Source organism: Sinocyclocheilus anshuiensis, unplaced genomic scaffold, assembly GCF_001515605.1.
Source record: "Sinocyclocheilus anshuiensis isolate Anshui unplaced genomic scaffold, SAMN03320099.WGS_v1.1 scaffold697, whole genome shotgun sequence".
Lineage (NCBI taxonomy): Eukaryota > Metazoa > Chordata > Actinopteri > Cypriniformes > Cyprinidae > Sinocyclocheilus > Sinocyclocheilus anshuiensis.
In genome coordinates, this window is record NW_015538036.1 from 289,333 (window position 1) to 302,608 (window position 13,276).

The 13,276-nt window shown below is 36.0% G+C and overlaps 1 protein-coding gene across 3 annotated transcripts in view; it reads right to left on the reverse strand.

Annotated features, from left to right (window-relative positions):
* LOC107680527 (KN motif and ankyrin repeat domain-containing protein 1-like) overlaps positions 1–13,276 on the reverse strand; it is a 63,440-nt gene that overhangs the window by 18,244 nt on the left and 31,920 nt on the right. For 2 of the 3 annotated variants that reach the window (XM_016476450.1, XM_016476441.1), the window contains exon 3: positions 5,602–5,730. In XM_016476450.1, coding sequence (XP_016331936.1) covers positions 5,602–5,638 — 37 coding nt within the window. In that variant the 5' untranslated portion in view covers positions 5,639–5,730. Of the gene's footprint in view, positions 1–5,601; positions 5,731–7,623; positions 7,934–13,276 lie in introns of those variants that run through there. The other variant, XM_016476459.1, reaches the window with a different exon arrangement.

The following is a 13,276-nucleotide window of genomic DNA, read 5'->3' on the forward strand; positions in this document are numbered from 1 at the left end:
GCCTCACTGGTGAAGGGGGAGGGGGGGCATGGGGGTGTAAACCTGCAACACTAAAGGGGCAAGCGAGAAGCGAGGGAAACGAATGAAAGCAGTGTGAGAAGCAGCTCCAAGAATAATCCACCCACACTCTCTTTTAGCAGTCTAGAATTACACTACCCACCATCAGACACAAAAACAGCCTTGAGGATGTTTCGATCAAAATAGTTTATGCTACGGGCAACGTACTGAAACAAACTTACTTTATGTTGGAAAGCACTTTGAATGGAATGAGTTAGGTTGGTTTAAAGTTCAGCAACCAGCTGGCAGCAAGTTAAAGATTCAAAAATGTGACAGTACTTACATTGTCGATCCCTAAGACAAATATTCACACTCCACCTGTGTAAATTTAAAATGGATGGTATAGTCCATTCCTATTTTGAGTGTAGGTTTCCTACTCCTAGGTTGCTTTAGACTGCAAGTTATTCTAGTCCTTGACAAAAGGGGGGAAAAAAATGAAAATTGCAGGTGACGCAATTTTTTTAAGAAAAAATGTGATTGGCTAAAACAAAATGTAAGGATATGGCTGTGGACAGTAAGAGAGCAGAAAAAGGAAGTGTCCTGACAGGTGGACAAACAAACATGACACATGATCATTTGGCATGTCTGTTGTCACAAAGTTATTTGTGGACAAAATGAACAGAAAGGGACACCATGTAAATGGTGTTTGTAAAAGGTATGGAATAGTGCCATACAGGAAGCTTTATTGTTCAAACAATAATGACAAATTATTATGTCAATATAAAAAGTTAAGTGTTAAGTACATTCAGCCCACATTAGGAGTCATTTAAATGACTGTCCAATCTGTCTAGACCATTTAAAAAGGTCAAAAAATGTGTCTGATTTGGTAGAGGGGAAATGGTTTGAAAAATCCTATGGGAATATTTCTAAAATATGGAACAAGGGGTGTTTTCTTTCTTCTTTCCTTTTTTTAAAAACATGTTTTCACTTGCATTTGCCAACGGACAGGATGGTGTGATTTCTCTCAGCTAAAGTCTCACACGGCATCCATGTTTGACCAAATGTAACATTAGTGTCATGTAAACAGCTGAAAATAGACGTCCACAGACAGCCCTGCTCTTTTTCCTGCTTGATCTGTGCACTGTTTTTTCTAAAAGAGGTGGACAAAGGCATTAGTACAAGTGTGTCTCACTATCTTTGAGTTTAAAAGGTCATGGCTTATCTACAGTGTCTAACAAAAACTGTCTGACAATGTCTGAAGACATGTCAGCAAGTAGCTGCTAAAATTTGAGCGATCAGCATTATGTTGGCACCAGACAACATGATGCCCTACGAAAGTAGAAACATTTTAACTAGACTGTTATCTAAAATCATAATTTTTGATTTTGTTTTTTGGCCTCTTTTAGGTTCTGCGGTCTATTCCAATATAAAACTCATGAGAGTATTCATTACCAATTACAAACCCCTGAGGACAATGTTTTCAGTTCTCATGTAACACAATGAAATCTCAGCGGATCTCTCACAGAGTCCAGGATCACCTTGGGCACGGATCTGCTGAATGTTAGCAATGAAAATAAACATCTATTTGAATGTCTGGCCTTTGATGCCCAAATCCATGATGTGGGAGGAAAAGCAAACTTCATAAATCAGCTCGTTTTGCTAACCACAAAACCTATATGGAAATTTAAGAGATTAGCTTGTCAGAAATGACCGTCATACACCCAAGTTATCTTTCACAGCAGGAAAATACAGGTGGTTCACATAAGCATGAAAAGTTTGTTATCCAGTGTGAGTGAGTTATCCAATAATTTGCTTTTCAAAATTTTACAGTGAAGATTCACACTCAAAGAATATGCTAGCCATTTCCCAGACATAATCAATTTAACGACAGCTAAACCCTGAACAGTCCATTGCCTACAATATGTTTGCAGGAACATTTGCATTTATTTTTACTTTTACCTGAAAAGAAGAAAAAGTTACCTAAAACTTATAAATGAGCACTTGATACCACTATCGAGTAAATAAAGACCAGATAAAGATTTAGCTGCAGCTGTAAATAGCTGAATATATACAGAGAAAACATGACCAATTACAATTCAGTATGCAAATACTATGATAAAAGCAGCCTTGTAAGCCCCAGCTGGAGCTTGTGAACATGGATATTTTGGTCATCTTTGAAACATGCACCTGGAACATGTCGATGTCTTTCAAAAGGCATTTCAGACATGCACACTGCAAAAACTAAAACCCACATCAATGGCCTCCTGATTTGTACAATAGTTTTTTTCAAACAGTCTAAAACATTAACAATGCAAGTTACAACATTTCCTACTCTACTGGTGCTATAGAATAAGACAAGAGGCGTGATATAGAATAAGACAAGAGGTGTGATACTGCCCGGTGGATAACATGTTTCCACAAAAAAATTTAAAAATCTGTTGTGCAAGACCCTTAAATGGAAACTCTTTCAAATAACAAACTAACTAGCTTGAAACATGAAAAAAATACAAATGCAACTTCTTTAACATTCTCTTCTATAAACAAAACAGCAAAACACAGTTGACATGCATTTAGTAATTCTGTATCTACAACACTTCATCTCTTTTACTTAGTGACTATTCATTCAGTCTACCTTTAAATGCCTAGAGCACTGAATATAATACATTTTTGTGACTTACTGAGCAGGAGTTTGACAAGTAGTACTGTAGCAGGCTAGCACTACTGGTCTGAGCATATCAGTCTTCTCTCAAACAAACACACACACATACAGAAGAGAAAACAGAGGCCCTTTTTCTCACTCTGGCCTGGTATTTCCTGACCCGGCCCATGGAAACCATGTCAGTCTCCCAGTTTAATTATCCCAGAAATCCACGTCATTTTCAAGACCACACTAACAAACACACAGAGCCATTAAACAAGCACAACAACCATGCTGGAACAGATACAGAAGCTTCTTTAAGAATAGTCCTGCCATGAAAGAACAGAGCGAAACCCAGACAAAACAGTGAACAGATTCAGTATTAAGCATTCATATTAACTAAACCTGGAGTACATCCCAGACTAAAGCTAATTCAGCCAATATTAACAGTAACTGAACCAAGAGAAGGAATGGTGGTAAATTACATGCAGAGTATGTTGTTGTTGTAGACAATAAACTTCAAATTAATTACAATTAGTAAGGCTGAATCATAATCCTGTTTCACTCATCACTCTTTTCGTAACAGACTGCATACTTTTTCAGACATGCTCTCATAAGAACTTAAATGGTGCATGAAATAGCTTGAGGAGTGCAGTTCTCTTTTCTGTGTTAGTGTAACGTATGTAAATCCAGTATCTTTTAGTATGCATTTACATTTAGTCTTTTAGCAGATGCTTTTATCCAAAGCGACTTACAAATGAGGACAATGGAAGCAATCAAAGTATACATCACAGCTAGTGTGATTTGCTATATGCACCCCAGCATGCGTTTTGTCTATTTTCCCAGGATAAAAACTGCACATTTTAAATGTAAATATCTAATACTTTTTTCAACCTAGACCACAGATGGCCACAAAGCTAACAGATGTGGACTACAAGCCACAAAACCTTCATAATAAATTCATGGGGCCTTTACAAAACTAAACTTGTACTGTACCTAATACTGAATTAATCAACTCAAATTTGCTCTAACACAAAATATATTAGCAGTCACACATCTGCTTTGAAAGTCTGTACACTGTAGATAAGAATGAAAACTTGACTTTGCTGACAGTCAATACGCAAAGAAGATGTTTAAATGTTAATGAGGTACCAGATCACTTGTATAGAGATGACCATTGTAACTCAACAGTAATCAAGTACCCGTAACACTAGTGTCCAACAATTTAGCACGTCCATTAGCCCTTCAATGTTGACATGCTAATCAAGTAGAGCTCTAGACTTCATAATGGCACAGTTTGACAGCCTTGTTTAACACCAAGTGCTCTGGCCTTAGTTTGCTGTGGAGCCGCCATATGGAAAGGGTCCAAGACAACACAAAATCTCCTTTAGGCTGTTACTGACCTGAATTTCATTGTGTAAACATCAAAGGTGAAGGTTCAGTGACACAGACAACCAAAGCACCCAAAGAAGATACAATATCTTAAAGAAAGAATCCATCTATTGACTCTGTTAGTTTCATTAAGATGATTTCCCTAATCTACAACAAAAGCATGCCTGCTTGACATTTAAAGTATCATCAAAATGACCTTCTGTCAACACAAGCTGGCCAAAAAAGGAGCAAAACCCATAATTCAATTAATTTCCATTGAATTGCTCAATATAAAGTGACTGACATAACAGTTCTTCTTATTACTCATGTTGTTGCTCTTTCACTTTATTGTCAGGAGAAATGTGCAGTGGAATGTGTTGATGTTGTGGTTGAGTGTTCAGAGCACGGCAAGTCTGACAAGCAATATTTCACAGCACGCTGCGAAAGTCACACTTCTATACTGTGTTAGACATGCAGGACTGTGCAGGTCCTAAACAGAAGCATGGACTTGTACCCTAAAACAGCGCTCAACAATTGGAAAAGTCTTTAAACATACAGTACATTCTATATGAAATTAACGTGAAAACAGAATACATAGACAAAAACAATGACAGAAAATATAACATACTACCAGTGTTGGGGGTAACTAGTTACATGTTACAGAATTACATAATTTAATTACAAAAATGTAACTGTAATCTGTTACAGTACGGAGAAAAAATGTGTAATTAAATTACAGGTACTTATGAAAATGTTAACAAATACAATGGGGGTACATCTGAATATTTTCACACACATACACAGATTTAATTGATTCCTTTCCCAAATTGCATCGACTGCTCTAAAATATGAGACACCAATGTTTCAAGAGTTAAGGACACAGAATGTTTTTTTTTATTATTATAATCTTAATTAAAGCGAAGAAGGATTTTGAAAGTAATCAGTAATCAGTATTGAGTACTACTGTAAGGTCAGGCCAACCTGCTTTAAATGTTTTAAAATGATTAACAGTTGAAAACATTCATTAGAAATTTTGAAAAGTGATCAAAAAGTAATCAAATGTAATTAGTTACATTAATAAAGTAATTTAAATAGCTACACTACTTATTACATTTCAAATAGGGTAACTTGTAATCTGTAACCCAACACTGCATACTACAGATTTAACATCTCAAAACCCACAACCGTCTGTTAATTCATACTGTACATCCATGTTCAATATATCTGTTCAAATGCTCACCTGGGTCTTCACTTGACAAAGTTAAAGCTGAAGTGTGTACATTTTTTGATGTTAAAAAACTCTCTCTATTTCCATCTTAGTTTTTTTGAGCATCGCAAGCAGCCCAGCGAAGAACAAAGCCCAACATTGGCTCAATCAATGCCGTGAGTTTGGGGTGGAACCTTTTAGAAGACGGGGAAGTGTTTGGCAAACCTGTTTGACAGCAATTATTATTTTTGCAATTCCATTTGGTGATTTTAGTGGTGCCAAAATTACACACTTCAGTTTTAACTGAGAATAATTGTAGGCATAAACACTGATGATGCATTAGAGAAAAGATTAGACAATTGCACTAATTAAAAAAGAGGGGTGTTACCTGAGGCATTGCCGTTAACGTGCACGGTTTGGGCCATTGCTGCAGACACTCACTCGAAATCCCACAGAGAGCTTGAATGCACTCATGCAAATGTCATGCATCAAATCAGCTTGCCATGCAACCTGCAAACTGGACAAAACACAAAATGTCAGACAATGCCACAGGCATGATTCACAAAAACAAAACACTATGAAAAAAATGAAAAAAAGTGAAGTTTGTGAAACAAATCATGGGCTCTGATCTGATATAGGTGAGGCCTAAGCTTAGTGACGCACCTTAGTGTTGCAATTTTGTACTTGTGTGCATGACCTTGTGGGAAGTTTAACCAAAACATGAACTTTTTATTAAGGTCATTTAATATTTAACAAATAGAACCTTAACCTTCAAATGGTGGGGATATAGAAATAACCTTTTGACAAATCTGAGATGTTATAGTTCACCCAAAGACTAGAACAGTGTCATCATTTTTACTCAATAAATTTCAGGATGTTTCTCACACAAAGCTATAGTATCTTCCAAACACTCGGTACATGTGCACTGAAACGTATATGATGCTTCTGATTATGCTTTTTATAATTTTGAGCTTGACAGTGCAAGTCCTCATTCACTTTAATTAATTGGTAAAAAAAAAGTGGACAGGATGTTCTTCAAAAATTCACCTTTTGAAGATAAAAAGTCAGTCATACAGGTGTGGAACAACATGAGGGTAAGTAATGTATGACAGAATTTTATTCTTTTGGATAAACTATTAATTTTATATCTTTTTCCATTTGAGGTGCCATGTATTGAAAGGCCCAGACAAAGCCAGCCTTGCATAACTGAACAAAGTTGCAAACTCCTGCACCTTATAAGAGCTCTAAAATCAAACTGCACTCATTCTAAATTAGCACAGGAACTGGAAGGAATGAACAAACCTCAAAAGCAACAAGGCCAAATACTAATGTGGGGCAACCAGCACACCATCTTTAACGATCTCAAACTTTATATTGATTCTGGTGCCAAACTTTTTTTATGTGAAGGAAAAGCTGTGCATTTTTACGTAAAATGTTTGCATCAGTAATATCAAGAACCAAGAATCAATATAGTTGAATTCAGCATCCAGCATGATCTCAACCCAGCAACCATGTAGATACTAAAGACAGCAGATTGAGACTGTGTAAGCAGAGCAGCAGACATGCATGTGTACAGCAGATACAGTGGTGGGTCTCATAAACCCCTAGTGGAAGAACGGCAGGAAGAAGGACCAGTGGGAGGTCTGCCATATTCTCTAAAGAACACAGACTTGGGAAACTAGTAAAAACAATGATTGGACCTGTCTCGAGTATTATGAAGCACAGGACATGCTATGGAATTTCCTCCAACTTGCACAAAAAACACAAACTCACATATTACAACAACAATAACAGCAACATGTCTTTTTTTTTTTTTGGCAGACACGTACAGCTATTACAGCATGGCCAAAGTTCACATCCAAACTGACTGAGAACCAACACTCAGAAATGTTGTGCAATGTCTTTTTCAACAGACACCAAGGCAAAATGTAGCTGATGTTTGTGAAGTTTCGATATTCGTTTGAATCGAAGACAGAGGACAAACTTTTCCTTTTCACCATTAACAAGCACAGCAAAAGAGCTCATCGATAAATCACTTCAGTCTGCAAACAATGAGACATGTTCAACACTTTGTACATAGTTGTTTAGTTTCAACAATAATCACTCAGTCTCTAGACACAAAAATGTACCAAGCTAATTTGATGAAAATATGCACATGTGGGTGAAAGTCAATTCTGAGCATGTCAAAACATGCTAAAAAGCTGCAATTTAAAATGAATGTGTGGCTTGAATTGAAGATATTTTAAACCCAGAATGCTTGACCACTTAAAAATATCACACAGATTAGCTTGCATCACAAACACTACAGACAAAAACTGACATGGGTCAGTTCAGTTTCAGACAAAAATGTATATCTATCGCACACATACATTAGATGCACATGTGACATTAGACTAAAAAGTGCACCTACCTTGCTCAGTCATTCTTAAACTTCTTCAACATGTAGTCACAGAGAATGGTGTTACTACGGCCTTGCAGTAACCTATAAGCCAAAACATCTATGCACCGTGGAGTGTATATTACAGCTAAGATTAGCTAACTTGCTCAGATTTCAGAGATCCTATAAGAGGAAAGGATGCATCCATCCGTTGGTCACCAGACCATTAATAGGAGATCCTCTGCGAAAAAGGTAGATGTCGTCTAATCAAACACGCTTATAATGTTAAGTCCTCTATTGGCACAAAGGCATCAACAAGGTTGCTTGTTAATAGCAAACAGGGTCAGCCCAGCACAGATTGACAAGTAACTGCAGGTAATTCATTCTGATAGCATGAAGAATTGGAAAGGCGTGTTTTATCATTTTTACTCATTCAGTGTCACTCCCTATTCTCAACATCCTGTTAGCAAAGTCTGTACTTGAATACTACAATATAAGTGACTTTTCATAAAGAAAAATTAAAGATATACTTCGTCGAATACCTTAGAATTACATAAATGCCATTTATATCAATCTACTGCTTACAGCAAAGACAGATGTCCACATATTTGTTCCAGGTAGGCTATGTCAGTGGGATCTAGGTGAAAGATAAAGAAAACACTGACTCGTAAACTCCTGAAAAACAAATCACTGATAAATTAAGACATCTGTAATCAAAGAGGACACATAATGCCTTGCTAACAGGTATATATACAGAGCATGAAAATTTATGCTGATGAGAAAAGAAAGCAGTTTTATACCTTTTGTAAATCTACACTGCTACACTTTTAAAATATTCAGTTCTGGCTACTAGGAAAGAGGCTAGAAAGTCTTGTTGCAATCTATATTTTATATTAGACAGTTTCATAAATAGAGGGAACATGACAGAAAATCTTGCATGAGAAACGTGGCATGCTAGTGGGAGGTATTGCACACATCCAGAGGCGAGGGCAGGGTAGCATGACGAGGCAGTCACCTGACACAACACCATAGCTAGAGGCAGCATTTAAACATGGAGTGCAGGTCCATACAATGCTCTGCATTCAAACACACACACACACACACACACTCCACTGCTGGAGACAGATCTAAAATGGGAGTGGTAAGGTGTACTGCTTTTAGAAAAATGCACAAACACACCTAGTTTCCCTGTCACTTGTCATTAATTTAACTGTCCTTTCTAGCACACCTTCCACAGAATTCATTGTAAATGGTTAATCTGCAGAATTTTTTTTTTTATAATTACTTTTTGTGTAATTATAATTATGAATTGTGTTGTTTCTGTACACGTATAGTTCATATTAGTTCTGTGGAACACATCAGGAGAAATTCAGAGGAATGCAGAGGATTCTTGAAAGCAGTTTATACATTAGTGAAGGCATACACACAAAATAGATCAAGTTAAAATATTTCCCTCTGCCAGAGCTCTAAAAATGCAATGTGAAGAGTCATGCCAAGTTTGCAGAACTTTGAGATACACATCCATTCCAAAGTTTGGGGTTAGTAAAAAGTTTACAATAATTATAATGAGAATAAATGCTTCTTGAGCACCAAATCAACAAATTAGAATGATTTCTGAACGATCATGTGACACTGAAAACTGGAGTAATGACTGCTGAAAATTCTATTTTATCATTACATTTGAAAATATATTAAAATAACAAACAGTTCATTTAAATTGTAATATTATTTCACAATATTATGGATTTTACTGTATTTTTAATAAATAGAGGCAGCCTTGGTGAGCAAAACAGACTTCTTAAAAATGAATGAATAAATAAATTGATCGATCAATCAATCAATCGATCAGTCTTACCCCAAACTTTTGAACGATATTTGTGTCACAGAGATATGACAGCTACATTGGAGGGGAAGATCTCATACAAATTTATCATATGGCATCAGTAGTCTTGAAATATAGTAGAGTCATATGGGCTACTTGTATGCTGCTTTTTATCCATTGAGGACTTTGAAAGGCTTCAGTCACTGTATGACTTTTTGTCTTTTTTTCCCATGGAACACAAGTGATACAGGGTGAGTAAATGGCAGATTTTTAGTTTCCTTTAACACCATCCAAGAAGCTTTTCAAACTAACCACATTCTAAACCTGAGACCACCTATAGAGCTTCATGCTGCTCTCACAAAAATTCAAATAATGGGTCAAAGTAACATGATCTTTATGTCCTCAGGGGAGGAGGTGCATCTGAGAGGCCACAAGGCCATGTCGGATATTGCTGTTGTAGTTTGAGGTGGAGCTGCAGGTGTGTCCATTGACGATTTTCAATGAGGGGCTCCTGACATTCATAATATCACATAACCTGAAGCCAAGAAAACGGAGAGCGCAGGAGTTTATGCTCAAGTGAAATGATTCAGATGACCAAATCATTCTACTTCCCTCTGAAACTTGCAAACTATACGCCGGAAACACACTCAAATGCACAAACTCCCTTTTGATCTTCCCCACCAATGTTTAAGAGAGTGAAAAAATACACTCATAAACACCATTTTTCACTTAACACTAGCCACAGTCATTATGAAGACAAGAGTTGGAGGAAAAGGAGGATTTGTCAGCGACAACTTGAACATGAAAGCAGCCAGCTGAATTTCATTACAGCGCTGAGCTTTTAAATAAGCCAGAACTAAAGAACTTCAGAAAAGCAAGGGGCTGAACACACCTGTGCATTCGTGTTAGCCTCTGGCAGGGGGGCCAAAGGTCTGACACGGGCTCAAATGCCTCCAACCATTACTTATGACAACCATGCTGATCTCCCTTCTTCTAAATCCAGCTTCAAAGCTTATAATTATCTTGACAGGCACGGGGGGGGGTTGAAACCGCAGACCATTTTTATTCTGTCTTTGGGTTTTTTTAGCCTAAGCAATGTGAAACTCAAAGAAACCATCTTTACATGCAAAGGCAGACAAACAATGCAGCATATAAAGATTGCTGCATTGGTTTATTAAATAAATAACTGACAAATAATCACAATCAAACACATTGTCATTACCCGGTTCATCTGAATCAAATGTATCCAGGATATTCCAAGAACCCGACATCAACTTGCTGTAAAAGTCAACCTTCAAACTGCGAGTGCAAACTCCTGCAAGCGACTGATGCACTAGACGGCCCGTTTTAAACTGAAGATCGGACTGAAAGGTCCTAAACCTGATCTAGGTCAGCTAAATATAAAGACTCATTTGAACCCCCGAAGAGAAAGTGACTTAATCTTAACCACAGACCCGTTAGGAGAAACGCATGGGCCGTAGAGCCTATTTTTGTCATTATCACCCTCTTGTCTGGTCTGTTTGCCTTAAACGGCGTCCTGTGATATGACTCTAGATTCACTAGTAAGTGCAGGCAATGTTTGATTATCAGTAACAAGGACAACACCCTAAGCTACTACAGCCTCCTCCTGTTCACAACTTCACATGCTCTCTGAAACATAAATATATGCAATATATTTGGAATCCAGAAAATATACAAGTGCATTTTGTTACTTTTGGAAGCAAACAACTTTATAACTCAAAACAAGACAACAAACAGTATGAAATGGAGACTATTTAGAACAAATTAGTCTGACTCCAATGCAAGACCATATGAAGAGTCCTTTTGTGCCTTTCCAAACCATCTTATCTAGTGTTGTCAACGGTTAAAGAGATTTTTAAGATGGTAGAAAATAGTTTGTTTTGGAATGCCTTAAAAAAGAAAGCCTGTAGATAAACTATACTGTTCAAAAGTTTGGGATTAGTAAAACTTTTTTTAAAGTCTTGTTTGTTTGATCAAAAATATAGCACAATCTGTAATATTTTGAAATATTATTACAATTTAAAATAATTGCTTTTTATTTTAATACATTTTGTAGTGTAATTTATTAATTTACAATGTAATTTACAATGTAATTTATTCTGATTTGGTGCTCTATAAACATTTAGGCCTATTATAATTATCAATGTTGAAAACAGTTGTGCTGCTTTATTTTTTTGTAGAAAACATGATACATTTTTAAAGATTCTTTAATGAATGGAAAGTTGAAATAAACAGCAACATTATAAATGTCTGTACTGTAACATTTTTATCAATTGAGAGCAACCACAACAACAACAACAACAACAAACAAACAAACAAACAAGCACACACACACACACACGTATATCTATCTAACGGACCTCAAAATGTGAACTGTAATGTATATAGCAAGACCAGTCTTGTTCCTGTATTTGATAAAACTTTAATAATAGTACATTTTTTATTTGCATTAATAGACAGAAACACCACCTCTGTTCTATTGAACAGTCTAATTTCAAGAGGTCTGGTAGAGCAGGACATTGACTTGCACTCAATGCATTCCTGTGTAATAATGATAGCTGCTTATGAAAAATAGCTGAGATCTTTCCTTTATAATTTAAAAATCAATTGTCTAATTGCTAAGTAGAAATTTGATAACAGAAAAGGTTGCATGAGCTAATATAAACAGCAGAATATGTTACAAGGACAAAAAAAAAATCTTTCTAAAGTAAAAAGTTGACCAAATAAAATAAAACCTTTCAAAAAATGTATTGTTTTTTGTTCATGTGCTTTTATACTTATTTGCTAATAGTTGGTGTCTATTCATAACCTGAGGACAGATTTAGGAGGCTGATTCGGAATGCACCTCTGATTCCAGTTCTTCTCTATTTTTGGAATGCTTTTCATCTGTTAAAACTGGACTCTACCACAACAGGGCCAAATACACAAAGCACACACATTCACTAAACAAGAACAAGAAAGAGACAAAAATATGAACCCATAAACCCACAAGAGCCAACATGTCTTCAAAAGTGTCTGTAGCGGAGTATTCTTTGAACTAGGGCTGCCACTAACGACTATTTTTATTTCGATTAATCTATCGACTAATTTATCGATCAATCGATTAATCTAGACGATTCATTTCCCGCAAAAAAAAAAAATATATATTTTAAAGAACATTTTATTAAACTTGCAACTTTGCCATTCAGTAGTGTACCATAAAAAAAGTATAAATGTAAACAAGCCATTGACGAAATGTAAAACTAAAAGAGTAAAAATGTAAACAAACCTAATAAAAATTAAATAAAAAGAAAATTATTACAAAAGTCTTAGAAAGTCAGCATGTTCTTAATGTCAATATATCCACATGTTCTGGGCTTCTGTTCATTACAGCTGTGAGTGCAACTACAAAGGGAAAAAAATCTGTTTAAATTAACCCCAACAGTTGGGTTTTCACATTAAATAAATGCAATGTATAGAGTCCACTAGAACCAAGTATTAAAATTGCATTATTAAAAGTTATTATTATTAAAATTTGTAAGTATTAAAAGTACTCTTAGAAATGTGTAAACAACAGATTTAAACAGACATCTCCAGCATGATGAAAAAAATGAACAGAGGACTTCAGTAGTGAAACTCCAAATGAAATCCTTTTTTAAAGTAAAAGTAAAGTGCAACATAGAGTGCAAGAAGCAGGTGTCCACCTCATAGTCCAAATCACTGAAATCAAAGTTCAGTATTATAGTGTAAGAATGACAACATGTCCACGTGTTCTGGTCTACTAATAATAAAATACAGGTGCATCTCAATAAATTAGAATGTCGTGGAAAAGTTCATTTATTTCAGTAATTCAACTCAAATTGT